Source organism: Peromyscus californicus, unplaced genomic scaffold (genome assembly GCF_007827085.1).
Source record: "Peromyscus californicus insignis strain IS unplaced genomic scaffold, ASM782708v3 Scaffold_12__1_contigs__length_115047231, whole genome shotgun sequence".
NCBI classification, from domain to species: domain Eukaryota; kingdom Metazoa; phylum Chordata; class Mammalia; order Rodentia; family Cricetidae; genus Peromyscus; species Peromyscus californicus.
Window position 1 is genome coordinate 54,096,952 of NW_026294413.1, and position 12,242 is coordinate 54,109,193.

Here is a 12,242-nt window from a genome sequence, read left to right on the forward strand (position 1 = left end):
CCAACAGACTTTGCATACAGGAGCTCTTGAAATCTTTACTGAGCAGTGAGACCCGGAAGCTGTGAGGATTTTGTCACCCAGGAAGTTTCGGAAGGCTGCTCCACTGCTGTCACCATGCCACACAATGAACACTTGAAATTACACTGTAAATGCTGTGACTGTCCTTTGCATTACCATGAGAAAAAGAGAAAGTCAGAAGGCCTATGAACGAACATTCAAAGAAGGAGAAAAAGAAGAAAAAAAAATTGGCCTGCAGGCTAAGCTCTACCATAAACAGCACCATGTTGAGAAAATACACATGAAAAAGGCGATTCAGATGCATGAAAAGAGAGACACGGAACGAACAGGACGATGATGAGAAGACTCCCCAGCGAGCAGTACCTGCTGGACAGAGAGCAACAGGCCAGAGCAAGAGCACTTTCCAAACCGATGAAGCAGAGACGAAAAGAGGAGGTGGGGGGTGGGAAGTCCTGCTACACAAAGTCCGCGCCCAAGGAGAAACAGAAGTATTGGAAGTTGTTCGAACAGGAACAGGAGGGAAGAAGGCATGGAAGAGGATGATTACTAAAGTCTGCCTTACTGGTGATGGTTTTATGAGAAAATCACCTAAGTGAGAAAGTTCATTAGGCCAGTGGGCCTGCATTTCAAAAAGGCCCATGTCGTACATCCTGAGCTGAAAGCTACCTTTTGCCTTCCAGTACTTGGTGTGAAAAAGAATCCATCACCCCCATTTTATACAGCTCTGGGTGTGATCGCCACAGGTACAGTTACTGATGTGAATGTGAGCACATTGGGCCTCGTGACATAAAGAGGCGCGCGCAGTCAGTTGGGGGAAAGCCCAAGTTACCAACCATCCCGAAAGTGGTGGGTGCATAAATGCGGTCTTGTTGGTCTGACAGGGATTTCATACAAGTCACTCCAAACCATTACTGAAGACTACAAACCGCTAGGGAAAAAAACACCTTTGCTGTGATCTTTCTGAATACTACCAGGCAGTCTTACCAGTGTACAGTAAAGAAAAAAACCGGGCAGTGGTGGGGCACACCTTTAATCCCAGCACTCGGGAGGGAGAGGCGGGTGGATCTCTGTGAGTTCAAGGCCAGCCTGGTCTACAGAGTGAGTTCCAGGAAAGGCGCAAAGCTACACAAAGAAACCCTGTCTCCAAAAACTAAAAACCAAAACCAGAAAAAAGAAAAAGGAAAAAAAATCTTCACTGAATCATATCCACTCAACAAATCTGTATTAAGAGTCTGCTGTGTGGCAGAGACCGTCCTCCAGCCTACGGTACAGCAGGCAGTTAAGCAGATAAAAGGTCCTGCCCTCACAGAGCTTACGTTCCAGCTGTGGGGTAGGTAATTCCGGCAACTGAAGACAAACTAGCAAAACCTAGAATTCTTGACAACGACGATGTTAGATGCGGGGTGGAAGGTTTCCAATCGGACGAGAAATCAAGATGGGTAAGGGGACTCTGCAAGGCCTCCTGGAGGAGGTGACCTTAAAGCAAAGATCTCCAAGGGAGAGAGCCGTGGAAGGAGAGAGAGAGAGAGAGAGAGAGAGAGAGAGAGAGAGAGAGAGAGAGAGAGAGAGAGAGAGAGAGAGTAAAGGTAGAGGTGACTCCCTGGTACAAAGGACCTTAGGAATGCTGGGAAGCCAGCTAGGTTAGGTGAGCAAATAGCAGAGGAGTTGAGGAGGGGGGATGCGAGGCCGGGTCAGATTCCAGGGCGTCTGGCAGACCCTGGCGGTGTGGAGGCTTTTCCTCAGGAAACGGAAGCATGGCAAAATTTGAGCAAAGGTTTGAACTGATCCGACCAGCAGATTTAAGGGCTCCCTCTGATGGCTGGACTGAGAACATGTTGGGCCTTGGGGACAGACAGAGATGGTTGGTGACAAGGAAGCTAGACTGTGGCAACAGAGCAGTGGCCACTGCTGAGGTACGGAGCACAAAAAGAGAAGTAGCCAGCTTCTAGGCCTTTCCCCTGGTGCCCTGGTAGCATCATGGGGGAGACAGAGACACGACACCTGCCGCCCATCCTGGAGTTAAAACTGAGGATGAAACAGGTTTGGTGAGAGGGAAGGGGGGGATTAGATGCTTGGGGTTGGACATACCGCATCTGAGGGTCGCACAAGACCATTGAGAGCATTGGTGTGTGGATAAGACCACCCAAGGGAAAGAGAGACAACCAGGGAGGGGGCAGAGAAATGAGTAAGAGAGTCGGAAGAGGCCAGTCCAGAGAGTGTGGGTCCTGGAAGCCCCCTGTGTCTAGCAAGAGGGAGATACCCACTGGGGGAAACGTCCCAGATGGGACCAAGAAGGATTCCACAGAGGACTGCCCTCTGGCTGCTAACCTTGAAAGGGATACTCTCGGGCGGGACTCGAAGGTGAGAACAAGGACCCTGAGAGGACTGGGGGATTTGCACTAGGTGGAAGAACTCCACAAACAGCACCACGGTTCAAACCTTCCGAGGGTCGCCGGCGTCTTATTCTCTAGGCTCCAAGCCTCCTCCGAACACTGAGGCAGGCAGCTTTCACCGCTCACAGTTTCCACTCAGGAAGTCTGTAGGCTGGGGAACCCCGGGCTGAGCAGGGAACCACATACACTTTTCCAAAATCTTTGTGATCTGGGGTAGGCAGCGGGAGGTAACCTCTTGTTCTTCCCATCGGCGGCCGGCGCTTTCACCCAGCTAATCAGGAGTTAGGGGCTAATTAGGGGCATTTTCAATGGAAAGCATTCCACTTCTAGTTATTTGCATGGTCATAACAGAAGTGCGTTTTCACACTGGACTGGTGAAAAGAGAGACCCGGCAGGGCCTGGGGCCTAACGCTTCATACCAGACCCACATGGAGGACTCTGTGCTTTCTTTCCCTCATGGGCCCCTCTCCACCACCTAGCAAGGGCCTTCCTGTCGTGGTGGCCCCAGCCAAGCATTAATTAGGCTTTGGGTTATCTGGGGAGGGAAGACGGTCACCTATCTCCCCCTGGTGGTGACTCTTCCAATTGCAGCCCCAGACCGAGCAGAAGGTCATCTCCGCCTACCCACAAGCAGGCTCGGGAACGGGACCCCCAGAGCACCTTTGAGTTTTCCTCTCTCATCACGCCCTCCTGCTCTAAGCCTAGGGGGAGAACACGGGAGGACACACTCCCCTGAGCCCCATGGCCCAGTCCCTCCACATTCCCATGCGATGGAAAGAACACATCTAGGCCTAGACACCTAAATGTCACTCTGTCCCTGCAGACCCCAAAAAGCAGCGAAGAAATGCAGGGTCCTCAACGTGCACACCCCTCTGCACCGCGCCAAGCCTACCCCGCCTGCCCCTTGGTTAAGGCACTTGACATTTCTGGAACATTTACAGTTACATAGCTGTAAAGGGAAGTGATTGGGGCCTGAGTAACCTTGCCTGTATTGCCTTCCTGTCCTGGCTTCTTCCCTGAACCTGGGGAGACATTTGGGCGTCTTAAACCTGTATTCTTTCAATCACTATGGGAAGGGACTGGGCCATGCAGGCTGGGGGTGGGAGGGTGCAGTGTGAGGAGCTTCCAGACTCACAGCAGGAGGTGGCAGCTGGGCCCTGGAGAGCACCCTCCATGTGGTGGTGCTCACTCCCCTCACCAGAAAGCAGTAAGGAGTGACGTGAGCTCAATTCTGGACTCTCATACTGAGGGATCTTCCCGTGCCTCGGTCTCCTAGAATCTACTGTCTAAGGTAACACCAGGCCTTAAGTGTGGTTCTATTCATAATGTGCTCAGCTCAGAGCCTGGAAGCATGGAGGAGGGCCAGTAAAGATCTCCATATAAACATCCAGGCACGGTGGGAATGGAAAGATCCAGGGACTAGCAGATGACTTACAAGTCAAGGCATCAGAGCATTGGTCTCCACGTTGTAGGAAAATAATGTCCCCAGGTGGTGAGGAGACTCAGATGAGGCCTCCTGGCAGCAAGTCGATGGGTACAGGGCTCGAGGTCAATATGCACCCTTTTTGACAGGGTCTTATGCAGGCCAGACTGCCCTTGAACTCCGTATAACTGAGGATAACTTTGAACTCATCCTTCTGCCTCCATTTCCTGAATGCTGGGATTATAGACACACACCACCACATTTGGTTTTATTCAATGCTGGGGATAAGACCCAGGACTGATACTAGGTAAGAACTCCACCAACTGAGTTACACCCCCAGCCCACACTTGCCTTCTCTTTGGGGATCTGGGTAGAATCCCTATGCCTCTCTGGACCTCAAATTCCCTCAGACAGAGCCCCACACCTGTCTAGCCTGTCTGTGGGGACTGATCTAAGATAAGAAATGTGAAATTATAGTATGGCATGGAGCACACAGAAAAGACTGTCATAACAGAGAAAGTGCTTTGAAAATCATAACGCTTACCCTGTTATTACCAAGGGACAAAACTCCCAGTGGTCTGCACTCTGCTCCGTATCGCAGCATGAATCTCACTTTGCGAGAACTACCTATGATCATGTTTCTTTCCAAGGCGTATAGACATCTCTACCCTGGAGAAGTTTATATTCTCATTGGAGAGACAAAACAAAACAAACAAACAAAAAAACCAAACAAACCAAAACAAAACAAACAAAAAGGAGGCCGTTGAAGTTTGCCCTAGGGGCAGAAGTGGGTGGTCCTCTGGTCACATCAAAGTCTTGGTAGAAATGTCAGTTTAAAGGAAGAGCAATCCTCAGAAGAAAAGCTGAGCCCAGGGCAGTTAGCTGGCCATTGGCTTGAGCAAAGATAGATGGCATTTTCTGGAGAGGAAGATGCTGCTGCCACCAGGAGTTAGGACTCCTGGTGCAGCAGAGGCTCTGCCAATCCGAAAAGGTTACATGCCAAATGATTCCAACTATGTAACACTCTGGAAAAGGCAAATTGGAAACAGTGAAAGGATCAGTGGTTGCCAGGCATGGTGGCGGGAGGAGGGATAAACAGGAAGGGTACAAAGTGTCCTTAAGGGCTGCGAGCTTACTCGTCTGGGTTACTCTGTAACAGTGACTGCGTGTGTCATGAGGAGTCCACGAAACCATGGCGTGTACACCACCAGCTCTGGAGGACACAGATGGATATTGACAGCTATGTGCACAGGAGCAGGGGGACAGGGGGACCCTTGGTTTTCTGCTTCATTTTACCGCAAATCTAAAACTGATCTAAAGTCTAAAGTCCATTCAATCATTTCCCTGGAACTGCGCTTCCTCATTTGCGAAACAGAGGCCCTGAGACCCGGTCAGCCTGCTTATGATGCCCCCAAGGCTGTAATTAGGGTCAGGCAGATGTAGTGATGCACAATGATCTCCCCAGGGCGATGGGGCACACTGGTCCCTGCAGAGTGAGAGGAACCTTTAAAGTCAGGGTAACAGACAACCATCCACACGGCACTTCCTCCTGTCACTGTCCCTACTCAGCTCCTGCCTCCCTTCACCGCCAACTGTGTAAGTGTGAACAACAAATAACACACTGTAGCTCTTAAAAATCTGCAAAACCTTTCTCAAAACTCCTCTTTGGACCTACCACCTTCTTTCTCTAGTGAGAGCAAGCAACAAGTCTCTGCTGCGGTTGAGATGCGTGTGCTCACCCCTCTAAATGGCTGCAACAATGGCTGGGCAGCTGCTTGAAATTCTATAAAGCCTTTGCTGAAACTCAGCAGACCACTGTGAACAGATCCCGGCCAGTGAAGAGCCCCAGACGCTGACAACATGTTCCTGCCCGTTTTTTTCTCAGCCAGATGCAAACCCACTGAACCCTCCTTTCAGGTCCCATGTGCGTTTCCATGCATCAGCCCACACAACTGTTCAAAGAGACATTATTTGATCTGAAAAACATCTGCAAATGCTTCCCCAACCCTTGACTGGGAGCCTGGGCTGAGATCAGACATCAGATGCTGTGCTCCTGAGCAAGCACCAGCTGGTGCTTGAGGTGGCCGTTTTGGGGACCCTTGGGGTTAGAATCCGGTCTGGCTGGAAGTTCTGCAAGCCCTAAAACACTGAGTTCAACAAGAAAGATGTTGGGGGCGGGGTGGCGGGAATAAAGAAAACTATGTCGAAGGTCAAGACCAAGGAGCTTACCAAAGTTGCCACCCTGGAGTAAGACATGGGTCACTAAGCATGTGGTTTATTTTGTTTTAGTTTTGGAGACATGTTTATTTGTTGAGGCTAACCTCAAACTCAGCAGGTAGCTGAGGATGACCTTGAGTTTCGATGGGATGGACAGGTATGTGCTACTACACGTGGATTATGGGGAACTGTTTTCCCAGATCCACTGTGGATGGTTTTCTAGCTTCCATTCAACTTTCAGTGTTTAAGGAGCATGAAACGGTAGTGGTGAACATCCTCACTATCCTGAAATGTCTGGGCAGGGCAGGGGTGTGCTGTCTGCATCCCTTGATCCTGAAATAGTGTCTGGTCTGGCGGGAGTTGCAGAAAGCAAACCTCCATCAAGATTAGTTTCAATAAATAGATGGTTGGATAAACGGGGATGTGGATGGATGCGTGGGTGGAGTGAATGAATGATGGGTCCACGGATAGATGCATGGATCAATGGGTAAACGGCACCCCAAGTCTAGCAGAAAAGCTAGGCGATGTTCTTAGGGTAGATTTTAGAGACAAGATTATATATGTGAAAGAGCATGGGCCTGTCCGCTGTCTAGGGCTACTTAATCCACCTGGCGTCTTTGGGGATTTCTTGGCCCCCCATCACCACTTGGCTTTGCTGTGTCCAGAAGTGCCGCCAGTCAAATGACCATGTAGCCTAGCAGAAGTGGGACACAGACAGGTTGGACCACTCGAGCTAAGAAGCCAGTGACACCTGAATGAGCAGAGTCTCCTAGATGTGTCCCCATCTATGGCTGATGCTCCCATCTGCCTACCCAGATTTAGTTCTGCCTGTCGGCACCCTTACTTCTGTGGCCTCACCATCATGGGCTCCTAGCTCTTGCCTCCGACCACACAGGCATCCCACAGCCTCAAAAAGCTGTCTTTCTCCTCCCTTTCGCCTTTCAGAAGACAAACTGCAAACCACCCCAGTCTCTTGTTGGGATAACACCCAATACAACCTGGTACTGTTTATGAAGCTCTGGGTAGGTGCTAGGTAGTGAGAAAATATCTCATCAGTTCTTCTCTAAACCATCATGTGGTGTGTCGGTGGCCTTCCTGCTGGTGGTCCCCTCATCCTGTCACACTTTATCTTCTGCTCTTAGACCTCTGTTCTAGGGTGGTAGGATTCCCTCTCTTATCTGGGGGAAGGCAGGGGACAAGGACACCATGACCCCTCCCCACAGCTACTGCCTCTCACTTTCTTCTCCTTCACTTCCTTTTCCTTTCTTGTCCTGCCCAACAGCACGAGCATCCCTTGTGTTCTGTGCCCAAAGCCCTTCCCTCATTTCTGGGATCCTTCCCACATCGTTTCTATGCCCTGGAGTTGGGGCTCGGCTGGAGGGATTCCAGTACACAGGGCCCTCACCCCAGAGCTGGCAGCTCCCCCTCTTCCACTTCCTGACCTTTGGGAGTTCCGGCCTCTCGTGGTCCAGTCAGTTCCAAGGTATATGGGGCCAGCTGCAAGTCTCTTTGTTGACTGCCTGCTACTGTCCATCTCTGGATGGACAGATGGGAACGTTTCCAACAGGACCAAGCCGTCTCTATTCCCCCAGTCCGGCATTGCTCTTACCTAGCTGCTCTGTCCTGTCAGATCTAAATACTCCTGGGTGTCTTTGTCTCTCAGCCAACTGACATGAGTAACCAGCCTACTCTACAATACCCACTTCTCATTCTCCCCCTGCCCTCACGAGGGCCACCAAGGACTCCCTCGTGGTCGGTTCCAATGCGTGTTTTCCAGCGCCTGTCTAACCCAGCATCTCTGGCCAGCACCTATTAAGCTTGCCACATCCTTGAGAGGCTTCCTCTATACCAGTGGTTCTCGACCTGTGGGTTGTGACCCCATTGGAGTTCACATATCAGATGTCCTGCATATCAGATATTTACATTAATATTCATAACGGTAGCAAAATTACAGTTGTGAAGTAGCAAAGAAGTAATGTTACGGTTGGGGGTCACCACAACACGAGGAACTGTATTAAAGGGTCACAGCATTAGGAAGGCTGAGAACCACTGGTCTACAAACTTCACCTGGCTCGGGCACTAAAGACCTTGTTCCCGGTGCCCAGTCCAGTCTTTCTGTCTGACATCACTCAGACAAGGCTGTGTGTTTGTCTGCAGATCTGTTCCACACACACGGTCCTCAGATGCTGAACAACAGAAGCTGCTACTTCCGGGGGCTGTCCCTGGAGAGCTAAGGCTTCCTTTGTGCCCCTTGCTTGATGGAGGTGACATTCTCAGGATCAGTGTACACTCCTGTGTGATGGGACTGTGCCCAGTGAGACCACATCCAGGCACGATTATAAACAATACGGCCTCCATTCTCCTAAGATCCTGTTTGGAATGATAAAGCAGGTATTCAACCTCACTCAAACCCACCTGCCCATCTCTCCCAGAAACCTGAGGATTACACCCACACTACCCTTCTCCTGATATCCCCACAGACACAACACCCTATGAATACCACTACCCTGACATCTCTTACTACATTGCCATGGGAGGCCTTCAGTCTCCCTCCCCCACCCTGTCTGCTGCCACAGTGACCTTGCCCTTCCGAAGTTGCTCACAGTCCTCAGCCTAAACACTAGAGAGCGACTTCAAGACAAAATCCTGGCTCCACATCAGGACCCTGCTGCATCCCATGCCTCACTTTTCCACGTGGCCATTCCAGCTGCTGTCTGTCCCTCACTAGTCAAGGCCCACAGGTACTCTATATCCCTCTGTTTCGGGGCTACCTGTCTGCCTCCTCCACTTATTCTGGAAGCGATGGCGTCTCCTATCTTTAAATCGATAGCACTTACATGGTGCTGAGCACACAGCATGTGGATCGTTGTGTGGTCGCAGACCCTTGAGCAAATGCCTACAGGCAGCAGTCCCTGTATGCATGTATACTCCCCACCTGCTTGGAAGGCCTGCTTCCAGGCCCCATAAATCTGTCCCTTCCACCAGGAGCCACCCTGCCCAGAATTATCCAGGGTTCCGGAAGCCCTGTGTCATTCCCCAGTGAACTATTTTGTGACTGTAGCAGGCCCCACACTCCTACTCTGTGTGGAAAGAGAAGGCTGGGGTAGGCCTGTGGATCTGAGCCCTCCTATAGGCCGTCTGTGGCTGCCCATGCCTTGTGCCTGTCTCCAGATTGCTAGCCCTTGAGAAATTCGTCTCCACAATGTGGGCAAGGAGGTGGTCCTTAGGGGACGGCCACACAGCCATGCTGCTGCAGCCACAGTTGGCAGGCGGATGTGCCTGCTCAGCTCTGGAGAACATTCAGGGTCACTTGCTTTCAGACTCCTGATTGGCAGCCTAAGGGACAGCAGGACAGAGCACTGTGGCTTTTGTTCTGGTGCTCTAATGCGGCACACACTCCCCACTTAAGGGCAATTTGTTCCTTTCGAAAGGATTCCAGCTGCTTAGATTTAAGGTGAAGAATAAGCTTTAGTCAAGACGCTTCTCAGGGCTTTTCAGTTTTCCTTGACTGGAGAACGGGATGCATTTTAAAACGTTGGCCACTTGATGTGTGTCGGAAGGAACACCAGGGGAGAGAACACGGGGAGAGAAAAGCATCCACTAACCGGCTTGCTCTTGGCCCTCGGCTCTCCGCCGCCACAGATCACAGGGAGGCATCCTGCTTCCTGAATTCCTTTGCCCTTTGAGGACCCCTGACCTTCTCCATCCCCCTTCCTGTTCTCCCTTCCCATTCTTAGCTAGCTCCACCTGGGAAGGGAATATTTTCCTGAGCCCCTGGTCTCAACAATGCCCAGGACTCCAAACAGCTTAACTGGCAAGCAGTGGGGCTTACCATTCATAGTTTATACACCAGGGAATGCTTTTATACCTGCCAGCCATTCATTCATTCATCCATCTACCCACCCATTCACTCACCTATCCATTCATATGCACATCCATCCGTCCACATGTTCATCCATCCACGTGCCCATCCATCCAACTACTCATCATCTGTCCATCTGAACATCTATCCATACGCTTGTATGTCCACCCATCTATTTATCCATCCACTCATCTATCCATTCACCTATCCATCACTCATTGATCCATCCATCCATCCATCCATCCATCCATCCATCCATCCATCACTTCTTCATTCACTCCCTCTTACCCAGTCAGCCATGCCAGCAGGGACTGTAGGTGAATCAAGTGTTTTTCAAGGCGATTGCTGTGGTATGAGATAAGGTTGAGCAAGAGAAAGAGCCCAATGCTCTGGTTAGAAGGCAGGGGGTATTTAAAGAGCTTGGAGAAAGACATTATCAGCAAGGATAGAAGTGAGGTTCAGAGCCAGCAGTCAGGGAAGGCTTCCTGGAGGAGGAAGCAAGGCCCAAATATGGGGGAAGCCTGTGCAAAGGTCTAGGGACCTCCATGGGGGCACAGAGGCCTGCCCCATGCCTGAGGCACTCTTTCCCAGGCCTCAGAGCTTGCTTGGCAAGGTGGGGGTGGGATCTCCCTGGTCAAGTCCCGTGATAGTTGTCACTTTGATGACTTAAATTCAGCCACTTTGGAAACGAGGTGCTGTTTCCGCTGAGCCGCATGCCAGTGCTTGCCTTCTTCCATCAACCCTGGGGACTCTGAGGAAATGCCTTCCTCCTCTATCTTAAGACTCAAGTCCTTCCCACCCCTGCCTGGCTTTTGAGGTACCCTGTTCCAGTATGACACCTGCTTCCTCTCCAGCACTACCTGTCACTCCCTCTATGGCTGTCTCCTCCCTTGAGCTCTTCAAGGAAGCTCCAGTCACCACCGTCTTTAAGGACGATCCCTATGGTCCTTCCCACCCCTTTCCGTTTTCACCAGAGCAACTTGCCTTCAGCACCTGCCCCCCAAGTCCCCCTCAGAGCCCTTGGTAATGATTGACTGCTGGAGCCCAAGGGTTCTAGAGTCGGACATTGCACAGACCTATGGGCTGAGCCTGGCTCTGCCACTGCCCAGGTTAGCACCGGCTAGATCCTGACATCCATCAGAACAGCCCTGGCTACCCGCCCCCCCCCAAAGCCCTTCGTGTAGAGAACCGGAGCCACTGCTTGGTTTGGGGACAAACACGTAATCCAGTCAGGATCCTGGGACTTACCACTAACCCCTTTACGAAAGCAAATACCTCGTCCCCAGACTTGATGAGAGAACCGAGTGGACCGACGGTATAAACGCATGAAGTGACACTTGGTACAAGCTTCACGGTAGCCTGGCTTTACCTGCTCACCGGTCTGTTACGTTTTCAGAAAGCATCAGGTCTACACGAGTACACACCCCTTTTTTTCTTTCTGCCCTCTCCTTCCACCAAACCTCCTTCCTTCCGGAATCTTGATTCTCCTTGGTCGCGTTAAGTCTCTTTTCTCTCCATCCCACCCTCACCTCCATGCTAAAACAGCAGATTTCACTTCTCTGTCATGTGTGCACATCCCAGCACAATGCAGTACACCCGGGGAAACCAGACTCTCCTAATTGGCCTCCTATTCCTCCCGTGAGGGAGACCAGGAGCTTGGCAGTCGACGCTTCCATCTAGTGGATCCCTGCTGCAATAGCAACACACAGTGGGAGACTCTTGGGTTTAATGAACTAATGGAGTTAACAGCGCGTCCAAAGGTCCCATCCTACAGGGATGTATTAGTTTCCACACAACCTTTAAGTCTGTCATTCTCCACCTGTGGGTCATGACCCCTTTGGGGGGGTGTCAAATGACCCTGTCACAGGGGTCGCCTAAGACCATCTGCATATCAGATATTTACATTATGATTCACAACAGTAGCAAAATTACGGTTATGAAGCAGCAGTGAAAATAATTTTATAGCTTGGGGGGGGGGGTCACCGCACCATGAGGAACTGTATTAAAGGGTTGCAGCGTTAGGAAGGTTGAGAGCCACTGCTCTAAGCAATAGCTACCTGCCTCCTGCAAGCCTGGCCCTGGGGCCTCTACATGGGGTTCCAAGTTCCCAAGAACAGTGAGCCAAAGGCAAGCCAGGACCTCTCTCCCGCAGCCAACCCAATTCACTCACATCCAAGGCGGCGGGATACTTGACTTTCGGCTGGGGCCAATTTGTGATCTTCCGTCTGTACATGTTGCACTTGGGAACAACTCGGCAGCTGATGTTCCCCAACTCTGGGTAGGAAACTTCAAGGTCCCTATGGAAAGAAAAGGGCAGCCACTTCATGCC

At 51.1% G+C, this 12,242-nt stretch overlaps 1 protein-coding gene and 1 pseudogene across 1 annotated transcript in view; one reads left to right on the top strand and one right to left on the bottom strand.

The window, feature by feature from the left end:
* The window catches only part of Pebp4 (phosphatidylethanolamine binding protein 4), a 235,862-nt gene that overhangs the window by 195,234 nt on the left and 28,386 nt on the right, over positions 1-12,242 (bottom strand). Inside the window, exon 3 of the mRNA XM_052732847.1 lies at positions 12,084-12,210. Within this exon, the coding sequence (XP_052588807.1) occupies positions 12,084-12,210 (127 nt within the window). The remainder of the gene's footprint in view (positions 1-12,083; positions 12,211-12,242) is intronic.
* LOC128107214 (ribosome biogenesis protein NSA2 homolog) lies at positions 115-896 on the top strand (annotated as a pseudogene).